At 43.8% G+C, this 12,766-nt stretch overlaps 1 protein-coding gene across 3 annotated transcripts in view; it reads left to right on the top strand.

Annotated features, from left to right (window-relative positions):
- Positions 1-12,766, top strand: part of asic1b (acid-sensing (proton-gated) ion channel 1b) — a 148,190-nt gene that overhangs the window by 122,706 nt on the left and 12,718 nt on the right. For all 3 annotated transcript variants that reach the window (XM_056606017.1, XM_056606016.1, XM_056606015.1), the window contains 2 exons: positions 5,653-5,803; positions 8,325-8,452. In XM_056606017.1, coding sequence (XP_056461992.1) covers positions 5,653-5,803; positions 8,325-8,452 — 279 coding nt within the window. The remainder of the gene's footprint in view (positions 1-5,652; positions 5,804-8,324; positions 8,453-12,766) is intronic.

Here is a 12,766-nt window from a genome sequence, read left to right as displayed (position 1 = left end):
CAGCTGGAGGAGATGCTGCTGTATTGTCGGTACCAAGGAGAACTCTGCGGGCCGCGTAATTTCAGCACCGTGAGTGTGTGGACAGCGGGAAAGTTTTTTATTTTGGATGTTGGCATGCAGGAGAGGCTAGTGCGTTAGTCGGTTTTTATCCTGGGCGTTACTTGGTGAAGCCTGGGCTTTGGGTCTCTCGTCGCTCTGCAGTGAGCGTGTAGAGGCACCATCTGTATTTATTTGGTTTAGTGCTGAATGCTCTTTTCCATTACATTTGGGATTTAGCCTCATCGCCTCACGGTGCTTTCTTAATTCTCTCCCTCTCTCTCTTCCTTTCCCTTCCTTTCTCAGTCTATTCTCTCTATCTCGCTTTTTCTTCCCTTCTCTTTTCTCTCTCTCTCTTTCGTTATTTAACTCTCATTATCGTTCTCTATCCACAAACACAGATACTCACAAACGCGGAAGAGAGGGGCACAAATAAAGCTAAAGCCGCGGGAGCATCGGTATGAGTGCCCTAGTCCTTTCATCCGGCTCGGTTGAGTAAGCCCCCTGGCCTCTCTCTCCTGGTTCATATAGTGCCCTATTTTCTCGTCCATTACAGCTAAATCAATGTCTGTACAACCCCATGCTCTCTGGAGACCAGTCAATGCCTAATGAAGACTTAGATTCATTTAGCTGCGCTTTATGGCACACTCTGACACCCTGATGAAGAGCCTTTAGTGCCGGCCTCGTCGGAAAGCTCCAGCTCTGCTGATTATATCTGATCACAAAGCAGGGTGAAATGGGACGCGGTTTGAGTGGATCATTCTGGTGGAAAGGCAGCAATAATTAAAGTAGGACTATAAAAGGATCAGTGCATATAGCTCAATCCTTTTTTATAAGCCTTTTATATTTTGAAATAGACCCAAGCCTACTCCCAGGACAGGGTGATTTGACAACCGCATGAAAGGAGTGTTTAAGTAGTCAAAGCATTGATGCGTATATTCGGCTGAGACTGACATCCTAGCATGAAAGTTTAATTACTACTTCCATTAGAAAGCACCATGCATATTCAGTTATTTTAGGTGGGGTCGGTTCATAATAAGGCAGCCCTTTATATCCACGGCTATGTGACAGGTCAGCCTCCACTAGTGCTACACAGCTACAGTGTAGCTGTGTAGCACTATGCTGAGCTAAGCAACCTTTACTTTTGTCATTTGCCCTTTTCATTGAGGTGTCATCGTAGGACAACAACAAGTGTCGCTGAAACACTTCCTATGGATCTGCTTCTATATTAACCAAGGCACGGGTAGTAGTTTTTATGTTGTTGTTGTGGTTAACGGTCATGTGTATCTGGCCTATTCACTGAGAACAATTTCCCCAAGGGGACAATAAATGATCTATCTATCTATCTATCTAGACTATACGCCCGTCTGTGATTTTCCTTCCATGACTACTGTGGAAAGGGCCTACATCAACCTTGTAGACCCTGTAGCTATGTCTCTCTCGTACAGATCTACAGATTAGTCTAGTACAGCCCAGAACAGTCACAGTAACTGCTGATATTTGTTTTTGACAAATTCCGGAAAGTATGTCTAAGCACTGCTTATATGTAAAATGTAATATTTTATATGTTATATGTTGTGTGTTGTCTATCTTTCTTTTTGAAACTGAATAATTTGACCCTCACAAATCACCTTGGCAAATGCACAAATCATGCAGCCACTATTGAAACCGTTATACAGAAAGGTTATGTATGACGAATGTACAAAACTACTGCCACAACAGTGTTTACGGTGTATTTTCCCTAACCATTATTCAGGCAATGCCTGGGCATATTTTCCAGAAAGTATTGTCCAGAACCATAAAGCTGTTTGTGTTACCACTTCAAAGCTAAAAGCGTGGCAGTGTTTTGGCCAGTGTGTGTGTGTGTGTGTGTGTGTGTGTGTGTGTGTGTGTGTGTGTGTGTGTGTGTGTGTGTGTGTGTGTGTGTGTGTGTGTGTGTGTGTGTGTGTGTGTGTGTGTGTGACCCACTTGCCTGGCCTCCAGCAAGATGAGGCAAAGCTGCTGGAGTGAATTAAACCAATGGCGTTTGTTCACAGCAGAGAACCGTGGCAGGGAGGCATAACAAGCACCTGTCCGCTGAACAATTCCACACAAAACAACAGATGGGCATTTATATGCAGGACCCCTCTCTCTCTCTATGTTAATTTGATCCAATGGTGACAATCTCCTCCCTCCTCCACCCAATCCCTCACTCCACTTTATACCGGTGATGAACAACAGTCAACACTGAAGCCAGGTTCCCTCCTAGCGTTCACCCAGGGGAGGCCTATTGATTGCAGTTGCCCCAACCAATTTTGGTAGAGAGGATTATGCCCTTCTCCCTCGTGTTTGGCTTATTGAACCACCAACGTTATAGTTCCTTTAGCCTGTAAAAGAAAGGAGAGGTGGCAGACTAACTGCTTCCTGTTGGAGTCTTCATCAAAGAACAATAGATTTGTCAGTGTGCGGAGGGATCGGAAATGCCTCCCCTGATCAGAGGTGGCGCCTTTTGAACAGGACATTCACTCTAAGCTCTATGCTCTCCTCAATGTGCAGGTATAAATAATGTTGATAAAATCAACCCTCATTTGTTGCTTACAAATACATAAAAGTAAATACCCCAAGTGAACACTGTGCAACAATTATTTGGTAAGACCCTTACGGGAATATCAACAAGGAGCGCTTGTGGAAAGCTTTAGTTGGAGGCCAACCGAAACTTGTGTGCCGTTACCCTTTAAAGTATCTAGCCTTTGAAGAAATGTGGAAATTACCTGAGTAAACGTTGTGTGCATGCTCGTCTCGCTGTGAAACATCCGGACACGGTGTTTCTCCCCCCTCTGATCTCAGACTTCATCGAACAGCGAGTGAGAGAGTGTGTTTTCCTGGCCCCGTTTTCATGGAGCAGCTTGTGAACCCTTGTCACGTCATCATGTGAAGGATAGCCCGAGGAGGGCTCTACATTCTCTTGTTGTCCCAGGGTGAATTATTCATCTCAGACAGACAGTGACATCTCGGCACTCTGTGACAACGGCCAAAGGTGATGTCTGAATTCCCGCCCTGTGTGATCTGTGTGCGACTTTTTTGAGGGATTGTTTTTCAGTTTAAAGGTGTGGACATTTATATAGTGTTAGTTGTAGATGTCTTAAGACTGCGGGAGTGTAGAGGAAGCAGATGCCACTCCAGTGCAGTTTTTTTGCCACCTTTTCATTTCCACTTCAAAGTTGAGTGAAATGTGTTGAATCCAAAATGAGGCGCACATAATCTTCCAACCTCTTATTATGTCTTTGTTTCGAAGGAATAGTAATCATCCTTGTTTCCCATTTACTCAACTCCCTTGTGTGTTGGTGGTTGTGTGTGTGTGTGTGTGTGTGTGGGGGGGGGGGGGGGTTGTGTGACTTCACTTGTGTGTGTGTGTATTTGTATCCGTCCGTCATGTCGTGTGTGCGCATATGTCCGTGTGTGTTTGTCTGTGAGTGACGTGAGCGGTGCAAGCGGGTACTTGCGTGAGAAGGGCTAGGAAGAGAGGAGTGTGTCTTGGCAGAGTAGATCTAACGATGTTCGATTTAATAGCACATAATGAAGAGAGGGGCGTGCGCGTTAAGATCTCAAGACCCCCAGTCTTGGCTCCCAGGTGCTTCCGTCAACGCAAAGCCACAAAGAAACTCCAGAGCCCCCCAAGGTCACTGGACCGATCCCCCGATCCCCCGCGCTGCATCGTTCAGCACAACCTTCTGGTTACCAAGGCGACGTTAACGACAATCTCCTCCCTCCTCCCCCTACATTCAAACCTTTTAATCAATCTCTGCGCCTTCGAAACGAGACACAGCTGTAGGCATGTGTTCAGGCTATCGGAAGGTATGTCCGTAAACATCCTAACACACACATACGTAGACGGACACACGCACAGACGCAGACCCAGAGATGCCAAATACATAAAGAAATACATTAGCACACACCCACGCTCATACACAGACACACACACACCTTCTCGTCCGAAAAGTCTGAAAAGAGAATGATTTGTCAGGATTCTATGTGCTCAGCTAATCAAGACTTTCTAAGAAAATTTTAGATATTATGATAATAGCCGGTTATAAAGTGAATTTAATCTTTTTCTCTAAGTAGTTCTACACAGTAGATTCAGAGATGGAGTTACCAAATGATTACCAAGCAACAATGATAAAAGGCCGAGCAAATCACATATGTAAGTTTTGCCTCACCTAGGCTCTAATATGATCATTGTTGAAAGTATTAGATTGTGTCTATGTGCACAAAACAATAGGATGGATTTGTTCAATTTGGCTTTGGTTAAAGTACAATGATTAGGAAATAAGTATAGGGAGAATTTATCGGAGATAGAAAATTAAAGAAATTACATAAACATGCCAATATTACACAACCCTAGCAGCTAACATAAATTCAACAAATTGCTGGCAACCTAAAATAATGTGCAATGTATCAAAAAAGCTTAGAAGATCCCATTTGCCCTTTGGCCTGTATGCTTCAGTCTGGCATGAATGTGCCACAAAACCATTCACTTTCTATTGTGTTGCGTTCCACTGATTTGTTTCTCCCTGCCCACTACCCTATTGTGTCTTTTTCATTTTTCCCAAACTGCAAAGGATGGAGTCGTCGGTTAAACCCAAAACATCCTTCTGCAGGATTCAGCTCCACAAGTATCTTTGCTTTAATATAATGAAGTGACTGATTAAACTATTAAACTCTGTTCCATAATGCATACTGGTTACCTTATCCTCCCCTTGCTCTTTCAGCTATAACATGTCATTTTCCTTTAGCCCACGTCATAGTTAATGGCATGTATGTATTCATTGATATGGTGAATACATTGTGCACCATTAAGCCTGCCCTTTCAAAACAAGATACTTAAGCTTTTTTTCTCATCCAGCCCAAGGTCGACAGGCATGGAGACAATGAGGAGGAGTTTGATTTTTGGCTTTGTCCACTGTATGCAATTCTCTGATGTCCTTAATTTGATTACATTTCCATTAGTTTGTAGCCAATCATGTGTTGCCATTGTTGTTGTTGTTGTTATGTGCCCATAGGTCATTTAATCTCATAGACATGTTGTTCCTAATAGATACTCTCCATTGTCAGCGACATGGCCAAACCCTCCATAATAGGACAGGAGCTCACCTAGGGATGTGAAGGGGGACGGACACTGTTTAATGCTGAACATCCACGTGGTTCCCCTTGTGTGACTGAAAGGTTACATCAGGAGTAACGATCTGATTTATAGAAGTCAAACTCTTTCAAAAGACCATTAGCACTGTTCCCCTTCTGTTATGGCTCTTTTCTGTTTGAGTCACAAAGCCCTCCTGTTTAAACCAGAATGCCTGAAAATAACCATAGCGACATCATAGATATACTTACTGCGGTTACCGGCATCGTGTTATTTTTCCTTTTCTTAACCATTATCAACCGTTTTATAAAACAAGAAGTTCTGATGTTTACAACTGAAAGGCAGAGGTGATGATCATATTTAAATATAATTTATAAAGTTGGTACACCATAATAAAACAATTATATTGATGTGACACTGAGTTATGCATTATGAATGGTAAAAAGCCTGTCTACATTGAATACCCCTTTAATGTGTCTCTTCATGTTCTTATATTTCAGATATTCACCCGCTACGGGAAATGCTACACCTTCAATTCGGGCCAGGATGGCCGCCCTCTAATGGTGACGATGAAGGGTGGAATGGGCAATGGCTTGGAGCTGATGCTTGACATTCAACAGGATGAGTATCTGCCAGTGTGGGGAGAGACCGGTAAGGCCCACAGTGCATTGCCTACGCTTTCATTTTCGATTTGAGGTTAAATGATGGGACTCAAGAAGCAGGCTTGCGTAATGCACCAGTCTCTTTGAAGTCAACGTGATTATGCTTTTCTAGCATACCTAGTGACAATGTAGCTCATCAAAGTCATGTTTATTTACCGCATGAAGCTTAAAAGAAAGAATACAGACAAATATCGAAGTATTCGTTTTTTTGCTCATCCAGTTAAATATTGACATACTGCCTACCACTTCCTCTGAAGGTTATGTCCCATTATTTGTTGTCAAGAAAGCAGAAGCCGAATGACTTATAACCAGGTAGCCAAATGCTTTTGCATCACTTATTATATCAATGCTGGATGCTTTTCATTTTGGATGCACTGTTGCAGCAAACCCAATAGACTTATATCTGATTTGCTGAATGGACAATGAAATAAGCAATTATGTGTATTCCAACCTTACCGCAAGGACCGCCAGCCAAGTCACTCACAAATTGGCTTTAATCTCCCAAAGTGCGACTCTGTCAAAGGTCAGGAAATCTGCTTTGTTGGTACTGGATGAGGCTTTTATTCACGGTAATTTCTTATCATTGAATTCCTAAATTAGCAAATAATTAGCCAGATGCAAATCTGCAAAGATGTAAATGTTTGTACAATGCATAGAGCTATAAGAGCTCCTAACATGCAGTTAACGAATATTGTAAAATGTGAGCAAGCCAGAAATCTAGAAGATACCCTTTTTAAACCCCCGTCACGTGCACTATAGATTAGCAACAATTCAATGTCTTGACAAATGGATATTGAATATGAGAACTATTGTTCTCATATTAAACTGTGGTCTTTGTGTTTCAGTTTCCTCATCATTCAAATAAGTGAATCTCCATTTGGCAGATAAACAGATAGAAAACCCTTAAAAAGGGTCTGTTCACGGTGGACCCCCCCCCACACACACACACACACACGCTAATGCAAACACACACACACAGTCTTCTTGACAGTGCTGGCCTGGTTTGAAAGGCGATCCAACTGTATATCTTTAGATGTAAAATGGAGGTAGAAATAGTGGCAAAGCAAAGCAACGAAGAGAGAAGGTTCTCCAGAGTGTTTCTGTTTGGCTGCACTGCTTGGTTGCATCACCTTTGTAAAAACGAGAATGGAGATACAGAGAAAAGATTAATATTGCTGGGTTCATGTAAGACAGGCTATTATTCTGCGGTCAATTACTCTAAATTAGGTTTCTGGTAAATAACACTGCAGCGCACAGAGTGATTAGTATTAATAAGGCCATTGGAATACGAGGCCTCTCACAGTTTTGTAGACCACCATCATTCATTTATAGGCGTCACTGGCTAGCAACATCCTAGAATGGCAATTGTATTTCTGTTCGTTGATCCATTTGACTCAAGGTTAGGGACAAATATCATTATTCTAACTTTATAACATTGACAGATGGACAGGGGGACATAAAGGAGGCATCAGCCCATCTAAGTGGCTCTTGAGTGGTAGTTATGTATATGAGGTAATCAAAGGAATAAGGTCCCTTCCTGGAATTGCCATTAAAAGCTTTGTGACCGACACCACACCGTCACACTGCAACCCCTAAAGGCAAAGGAGGGAGGGAAGGAAGGAAAAAGGGATACGAGGGAGGGAGGGAGGGAGGGAGGGAGGGAGGGAGGGAGGTAGGGGGGGGGGGAAAGGAAGGAAGGAAGAAGGGATAGAAGGGAGGGAGGGAGGAAGGGGAGGGAGGGAGGGAGGGAAGAATGGATACGAGGGAGGGAGGGAGGGAGGGAGGGAGGGGAGGGAGGGAGGGAGGGAGGGAGGCAGACAGAAGGAAAAAGAAAGCAACCAAGACACGAATGTGAATCACAGTCAGAGATAAAGTGTGACGACCTGGAAGATGCTCAGGGAAAAGAACAGACATTACATATGACCCTGCCTCCTCAAAGACAATCGCTCGGAGCCAGCCGCGGCCTCGCTGGCCCGATAAGCAGTCTGGCGATCCCCACAAACGTGATGAAAATAATGTGGGTCCTCATTGAAGCCCTTGGCCAGCGCCGCATGTTCTTTTGTGATGTGTGCTGATATCAGTATCAAGGAGGCCCATCTGCCACATGGGACGTCAAATCCATAGAGGCACAGTGCTGCAGTCAAACTGTCAGTGCCATTGATTTGTCCTTAAATCCCTTTAATCATTTATTTATAAATTTCTCCCTTGCCTCTGATTTTACCCGCATGGTAAATAAATCTCCTGCCGGCTACTTACAACAGTCTAGGACTCCTTCAGATACGTTGATGTTCTAACATAAACCTGTTTTAAGCCATAAGCCTGGTTTCTCATGTCATTTACCATGAAATGATATTCCACCCACAAAATGTAATTTATTTTGAAGGTAATAACAAATTTATGGTTCATGGATGTGGTCTATATGCATGCACACGTGTGTGGATATGTGCAGTGTTTGTACCAGATCATGCCGCCCTTGCTAGAGCCCTTGTCTCTCTGGCCTCTCTCCACAGACGAAACATCATTCGAGGCCGGTATCAAAGTTCAGATCCACACCCAGGATGAGCCTCCTTTCATTGACCAGCTGGGCTTCGGGGTGGCGCCCGGCTTCCAGACCTTCGTCTCCTGTCAGGAACAACGAGTAGGTCTCCACACATGACTTGTACTAGTACTAGGATACATGCAGCCTGATTGTCAATTCTAAACTACACTATAAGATACTGCTGTCATAGCCAGGTTCCGCCAGAATTTCATCTTGAAAGAAGATGATCATACAAAAGTAAATAGCATAGTAATTAGAGCCGAAAGTACACATTTTTTCAACCAGTTGTTGAACAAGTTTTGGTTTGTTTCAGGGTTTCCGATCGCAAATTATTTAGGTATTTCCTCTCTTTTGATTGATGGTCGAACATGGCAGTATAATTTTCCTGTTATTCCTGGGAGGTTTTATTCTCCATGTACATATAAATGTCTCTTTCAGACCTTCTTCCAGCACGTATTGGGATTCTGAACAGTGTCGTTGCTGAGTCATGTTGCTGCAGTAGGAAATGAAACAAAGCCAGAGACATATTTATTGAATGGTGCAGATTGCAGACTTGTAGTAATACTAGTACGGCTCCCGTTCCATGCCTTCCACATCTCACTGATCATCCATCCATCCACCCGTCTTCCTTCATCAAGGTCACAATGGTAAGTGGGCAATCAGTGAAGGCCAAATGTCTCTTCCAATGACCACTCCAGTCGGAAACCTTGTAAAGACTTGGTGTTGTGTCATTTTACGTCATTTATTTTGTCGCTTTTGGTCCAGAAACAAAAACGTTGCTTCTGCCAACAAAGTCAGAAAAAGAACCGGGGTTGATACCAATGTACTGGGGTTCCTCTGTTTGGCTGACTAACTTGGCCATATTGACATGTCATAGTAACATCAGTGTCTCAGACAGGGGTTATTGATGAACATTTTGTGCTCTGGCAGAAGTCTGATTAATGGTGCTTGGTGATGCTGATATCCATTGGGGTCCTATTTGTCTTGTTTTGATGAATGGCCTCATGCTATTTTGCTGTACAGGCAAAGATTATTTAACGGGCTGAACCAGTTGTTCTGGTTTTGCTAGCATCTTTAAAGCAGACCAGAACATGCTCACCCTTCTGTGTCCAAGCAGTTTTTTAGGTGTATCTAAGTCAGCAGTGCTGGAAATGACTGTTGTCTCTTGGTGTGGATAACATCAGGTTAATCTTGCAGAGCCTGCCTTTCAATCATAGAAGACTGGGACATGGCATTGATTAACTGTGTCAAAGCAGCATAATTATCCCCAAGGATGATCATAACGGGCCGTACGCTTTGAATAACAGTTTGAGAAATACTATGGCTCAGCTGTGTAAAAAAATGGATCAACCCGTTTACGGAATAAACCCATGAATTTAAATACAACAATAAACTTTACCAGTGTCCCGCCTGAGCTACGTCTTCATTTATGTCGTTGACAATGTTGGCAGCCCATGAGAAGTTGAGTTTCTCACCAGGATGCTGCATGGTTGAACTTCCTCTATGTATCAGATGTTCCGGCCGAGTCACATGGTGACTTTTATTGCAAGGGAACGGAAGAGGCGGAGACTAACGTCAGGCTAACGCCTACTCAGTCGGGACGGCTAGATCCTAGGCTAATGGGGTTAAAGGCTTTCACGGAGAGGCACCATCATGGCTTAATCCAGGGTTCCACTTGATACCCCCCACCACTAGAGCCACAATGCCAGAACCACAGTGCACTTTAAATCCGTGGCATCACTATAGAGCTGCAGAGAGCAGTCGGGGTCTGAGCAAGAGCAGAGGATGTGGTGCTTGAAGAAAATGACCATTCCTGATCAGGCGGAGGACTGCTTAGTGGGAGGAAGGACAAGCCAAGGATTAGACTGTGAAGAGATGGCACTGCAACCACGGGCGTTTGTTTATAGAACAGAGGACGTGGTAGTTGTGGGATAAACCTTGAATCAGATCAATTGATATTGATAGACATGTAAGAGGATTGTGTTAGAATGCATTAATTAGCTTTTATTGCAGGGGCGTCAATTGAGTGTGGCAATGTAGTGGCAGCGGCCACACGTTGACCAGGGGTCTGTGTTTCTGAGGTGCACGTCATGTCAATTAATAGGAAATATGTTATTATTTCTGTATTGGGCTATACTACACATTTTCCCGTTCCTTTTACACAAATACAATTATTAAAAAAATGGGTCGAAGTGGGCTGTGGCAGCACCCACTTGTCAGGCAACGACTGCTCATCAAATATTTAATCAACAATGAGATGAATGTCAATGGGTATAGGCTTTTCCAGAGAGATACAGAAGCCCAACAGGATAAAAAAAAAGGCGGTACTTTGAAATACCTGACCGCTTCTTCACACAAAATGAGGAACTGATGGATGAAGTCAAGGTATTTGTCAATTACTCTCCCAGCCTTAAAGTGATGTGTGCAGGAGCCAACCTTGTGTAAAAGTGAAAAACACACTAAGTTACTTGAAGCCGAGTGCCAAACAGAAAAAACATTTAAGGAAGGATCTCATTATTCCAAACTGCTGCCACACTGCCCAATTCCTGCCCACATGTTATGTGTGCAGTGTGATTCTTTAACACGTAGCTTGGTGTGGTTGTCTTAACTTAAGTCCATTTGCTTTGTCATTTTGCTTTGTTGTTTGGTTTTACTTAACTTCTTATCATAGTTCACGTTGTTTTCAGACGTTGGGGCTACCCCTTGACTTATGAAGAGCTAAGGCCAATGTATTTTACTAAAACTCTCGGTTTTTAAAACCTAATCAAGGATCTTGTGTCATCTTCCTCATGTGCTGTCTGTGGTCTCTTAAAAATGCAAGCCAGATTTTTAGCAGAACACCAAGATGTAAATCACCTGTAAAAGGATATCTGCTAGTCTCAGAGGGCAAATCAAGAGCCAGCCTCAGTCAGCGGGATGTAGATAACTGGATTGGTGTTTGCAGCATCAAAAGGGCACGGAATGTATTACAGTTGTCATCCAGTGCAATTTGAACCCAGTCAGACTAGTATCTTCCTATCTATGTTGCCATTTAAGTCCTGCCTCAGAGTTCGCTTCTATGCTGTCCCAATGTTAACCTATTTTATAGAGACAGATATTATATATATATATATATATATATATATAGGCACCTTGGTGAGCAAGAATTCCCAACCTGTAGCTGCTTTGAAAGGTGCTTTAATATCTTATCAGTGGTTTCTGACAGCTCCCAAATTCATTTAGTGTGTGTGCCCCCCCCCCCCACCCCCACGCCCACTGTCTCCGCCCGGCGCACGCACACAACGTTCCCTCTATCAATCAGAATGCTCAATGCTGCTGTCTTGTGGGAAATAAAATGAACCGCATGTGGATTTTATCTCAACTGTAAATAATTCCTACGGGTTGAAATGGGTGAGCACATCGGCGTAACGGAAATTACTCCTTCCGACCCCATCATTTGGCTCCTGGGAATCATACATAATGAATATAGGGGCAGGAAGCGATGGAGTTAGGAGGGAAGCGCTCAGTTTCTTCTCCACTGCAATCTGTTACACTGTGTTGGGCAGAGGCAGGGGACTATGCACGCGGACAATGTCACGTTTACAGAAGACCCTCTCTCACTCTCTCTCTCTCTCTCTTGGTCTCTCTCTCTCTCTCTCTCTCTCTCTCTCTCTCTCTCTCTCTCTCTCTCTCTCTCTATTCCCTCTGGTCTCTTGCTCCCTCTCTCTCTCTCTCTCTCTCTCTCTCTCTCTCTCTCTCTCTCTCTCTCTCTCTCTCTCTCTCTCTCTCTCTCTGTCTCTCTCTCCCTCTCTCTCTGGTCTCTCTCTCTCTCTCTCTCTCTCTCTCTCTCTCTCTCTCTCTCTCTCTCTCTCTCTCTCTCTGTCTCTCTCTCCCTCTCTCTCTTGGTCTCTCTCTCTCTCTCTCTCTCTCTCTCTCTCTGTCTCTGCCTCTGCCTCTGTCTCTGTCTCTGTCTCTCCCTGTCTCTGTCTCTGTCTCTGCCTCTGACTCTGTCTCTGTCCCTCCCTGTCTCTGTCTCTGTCTCTCTGTCTCTCTCTCTATTCCACTATGTTTTTCTCTTGTTTCTCCATGGCAAAAGCGTTATTCGTTTATCGGTATGCGTTCCTCTCACATTCATTCCACACCAGAAATTCTGAACAGCCTCTCTACAGGTGGACTTGTTGACTATTTTCCCCTCAACACTTTTCGACAAAAGGGTAAATTGTGTTCAATCGTTTAGACCTGGTCAACGAAGTCGACAAAGGGAGAATATTGAAGCAGCCCTGGTTGGATTTGCTAGGCACAAGGCTACAAACCTCTTAATGCACTATTGAACATTTTCCAAAAAAGCACCTGTTTCCCGTGTCAGCTTCTGCTGGCTCTGCACTTCCCCAGTCCGACTCGGTAGCGGACTGCATGTTCTAGACAGGGACCCCG

Source organism: Gadus chalcogrammus, chromosome 13 (assembly GCF_026213295.1).
Source record: "Gadus chalcogrammus isolate NIFS_2021 chromosome 13, NIFS_Gcha_1.0, whole genome shotgun sequence".
Classification (NCBI taxonomy): domain Eukaryota; kingdom Metazoa; phylum Chordata; class Actinopteri; order Gadiformes; family Gadidae; genus Gadus; species Gadus chalcogrammus.
Note: the sequence above shows the minus strand (reverse complement) of the source record. Positions and strands in the feature narration are given on the sequence as shown.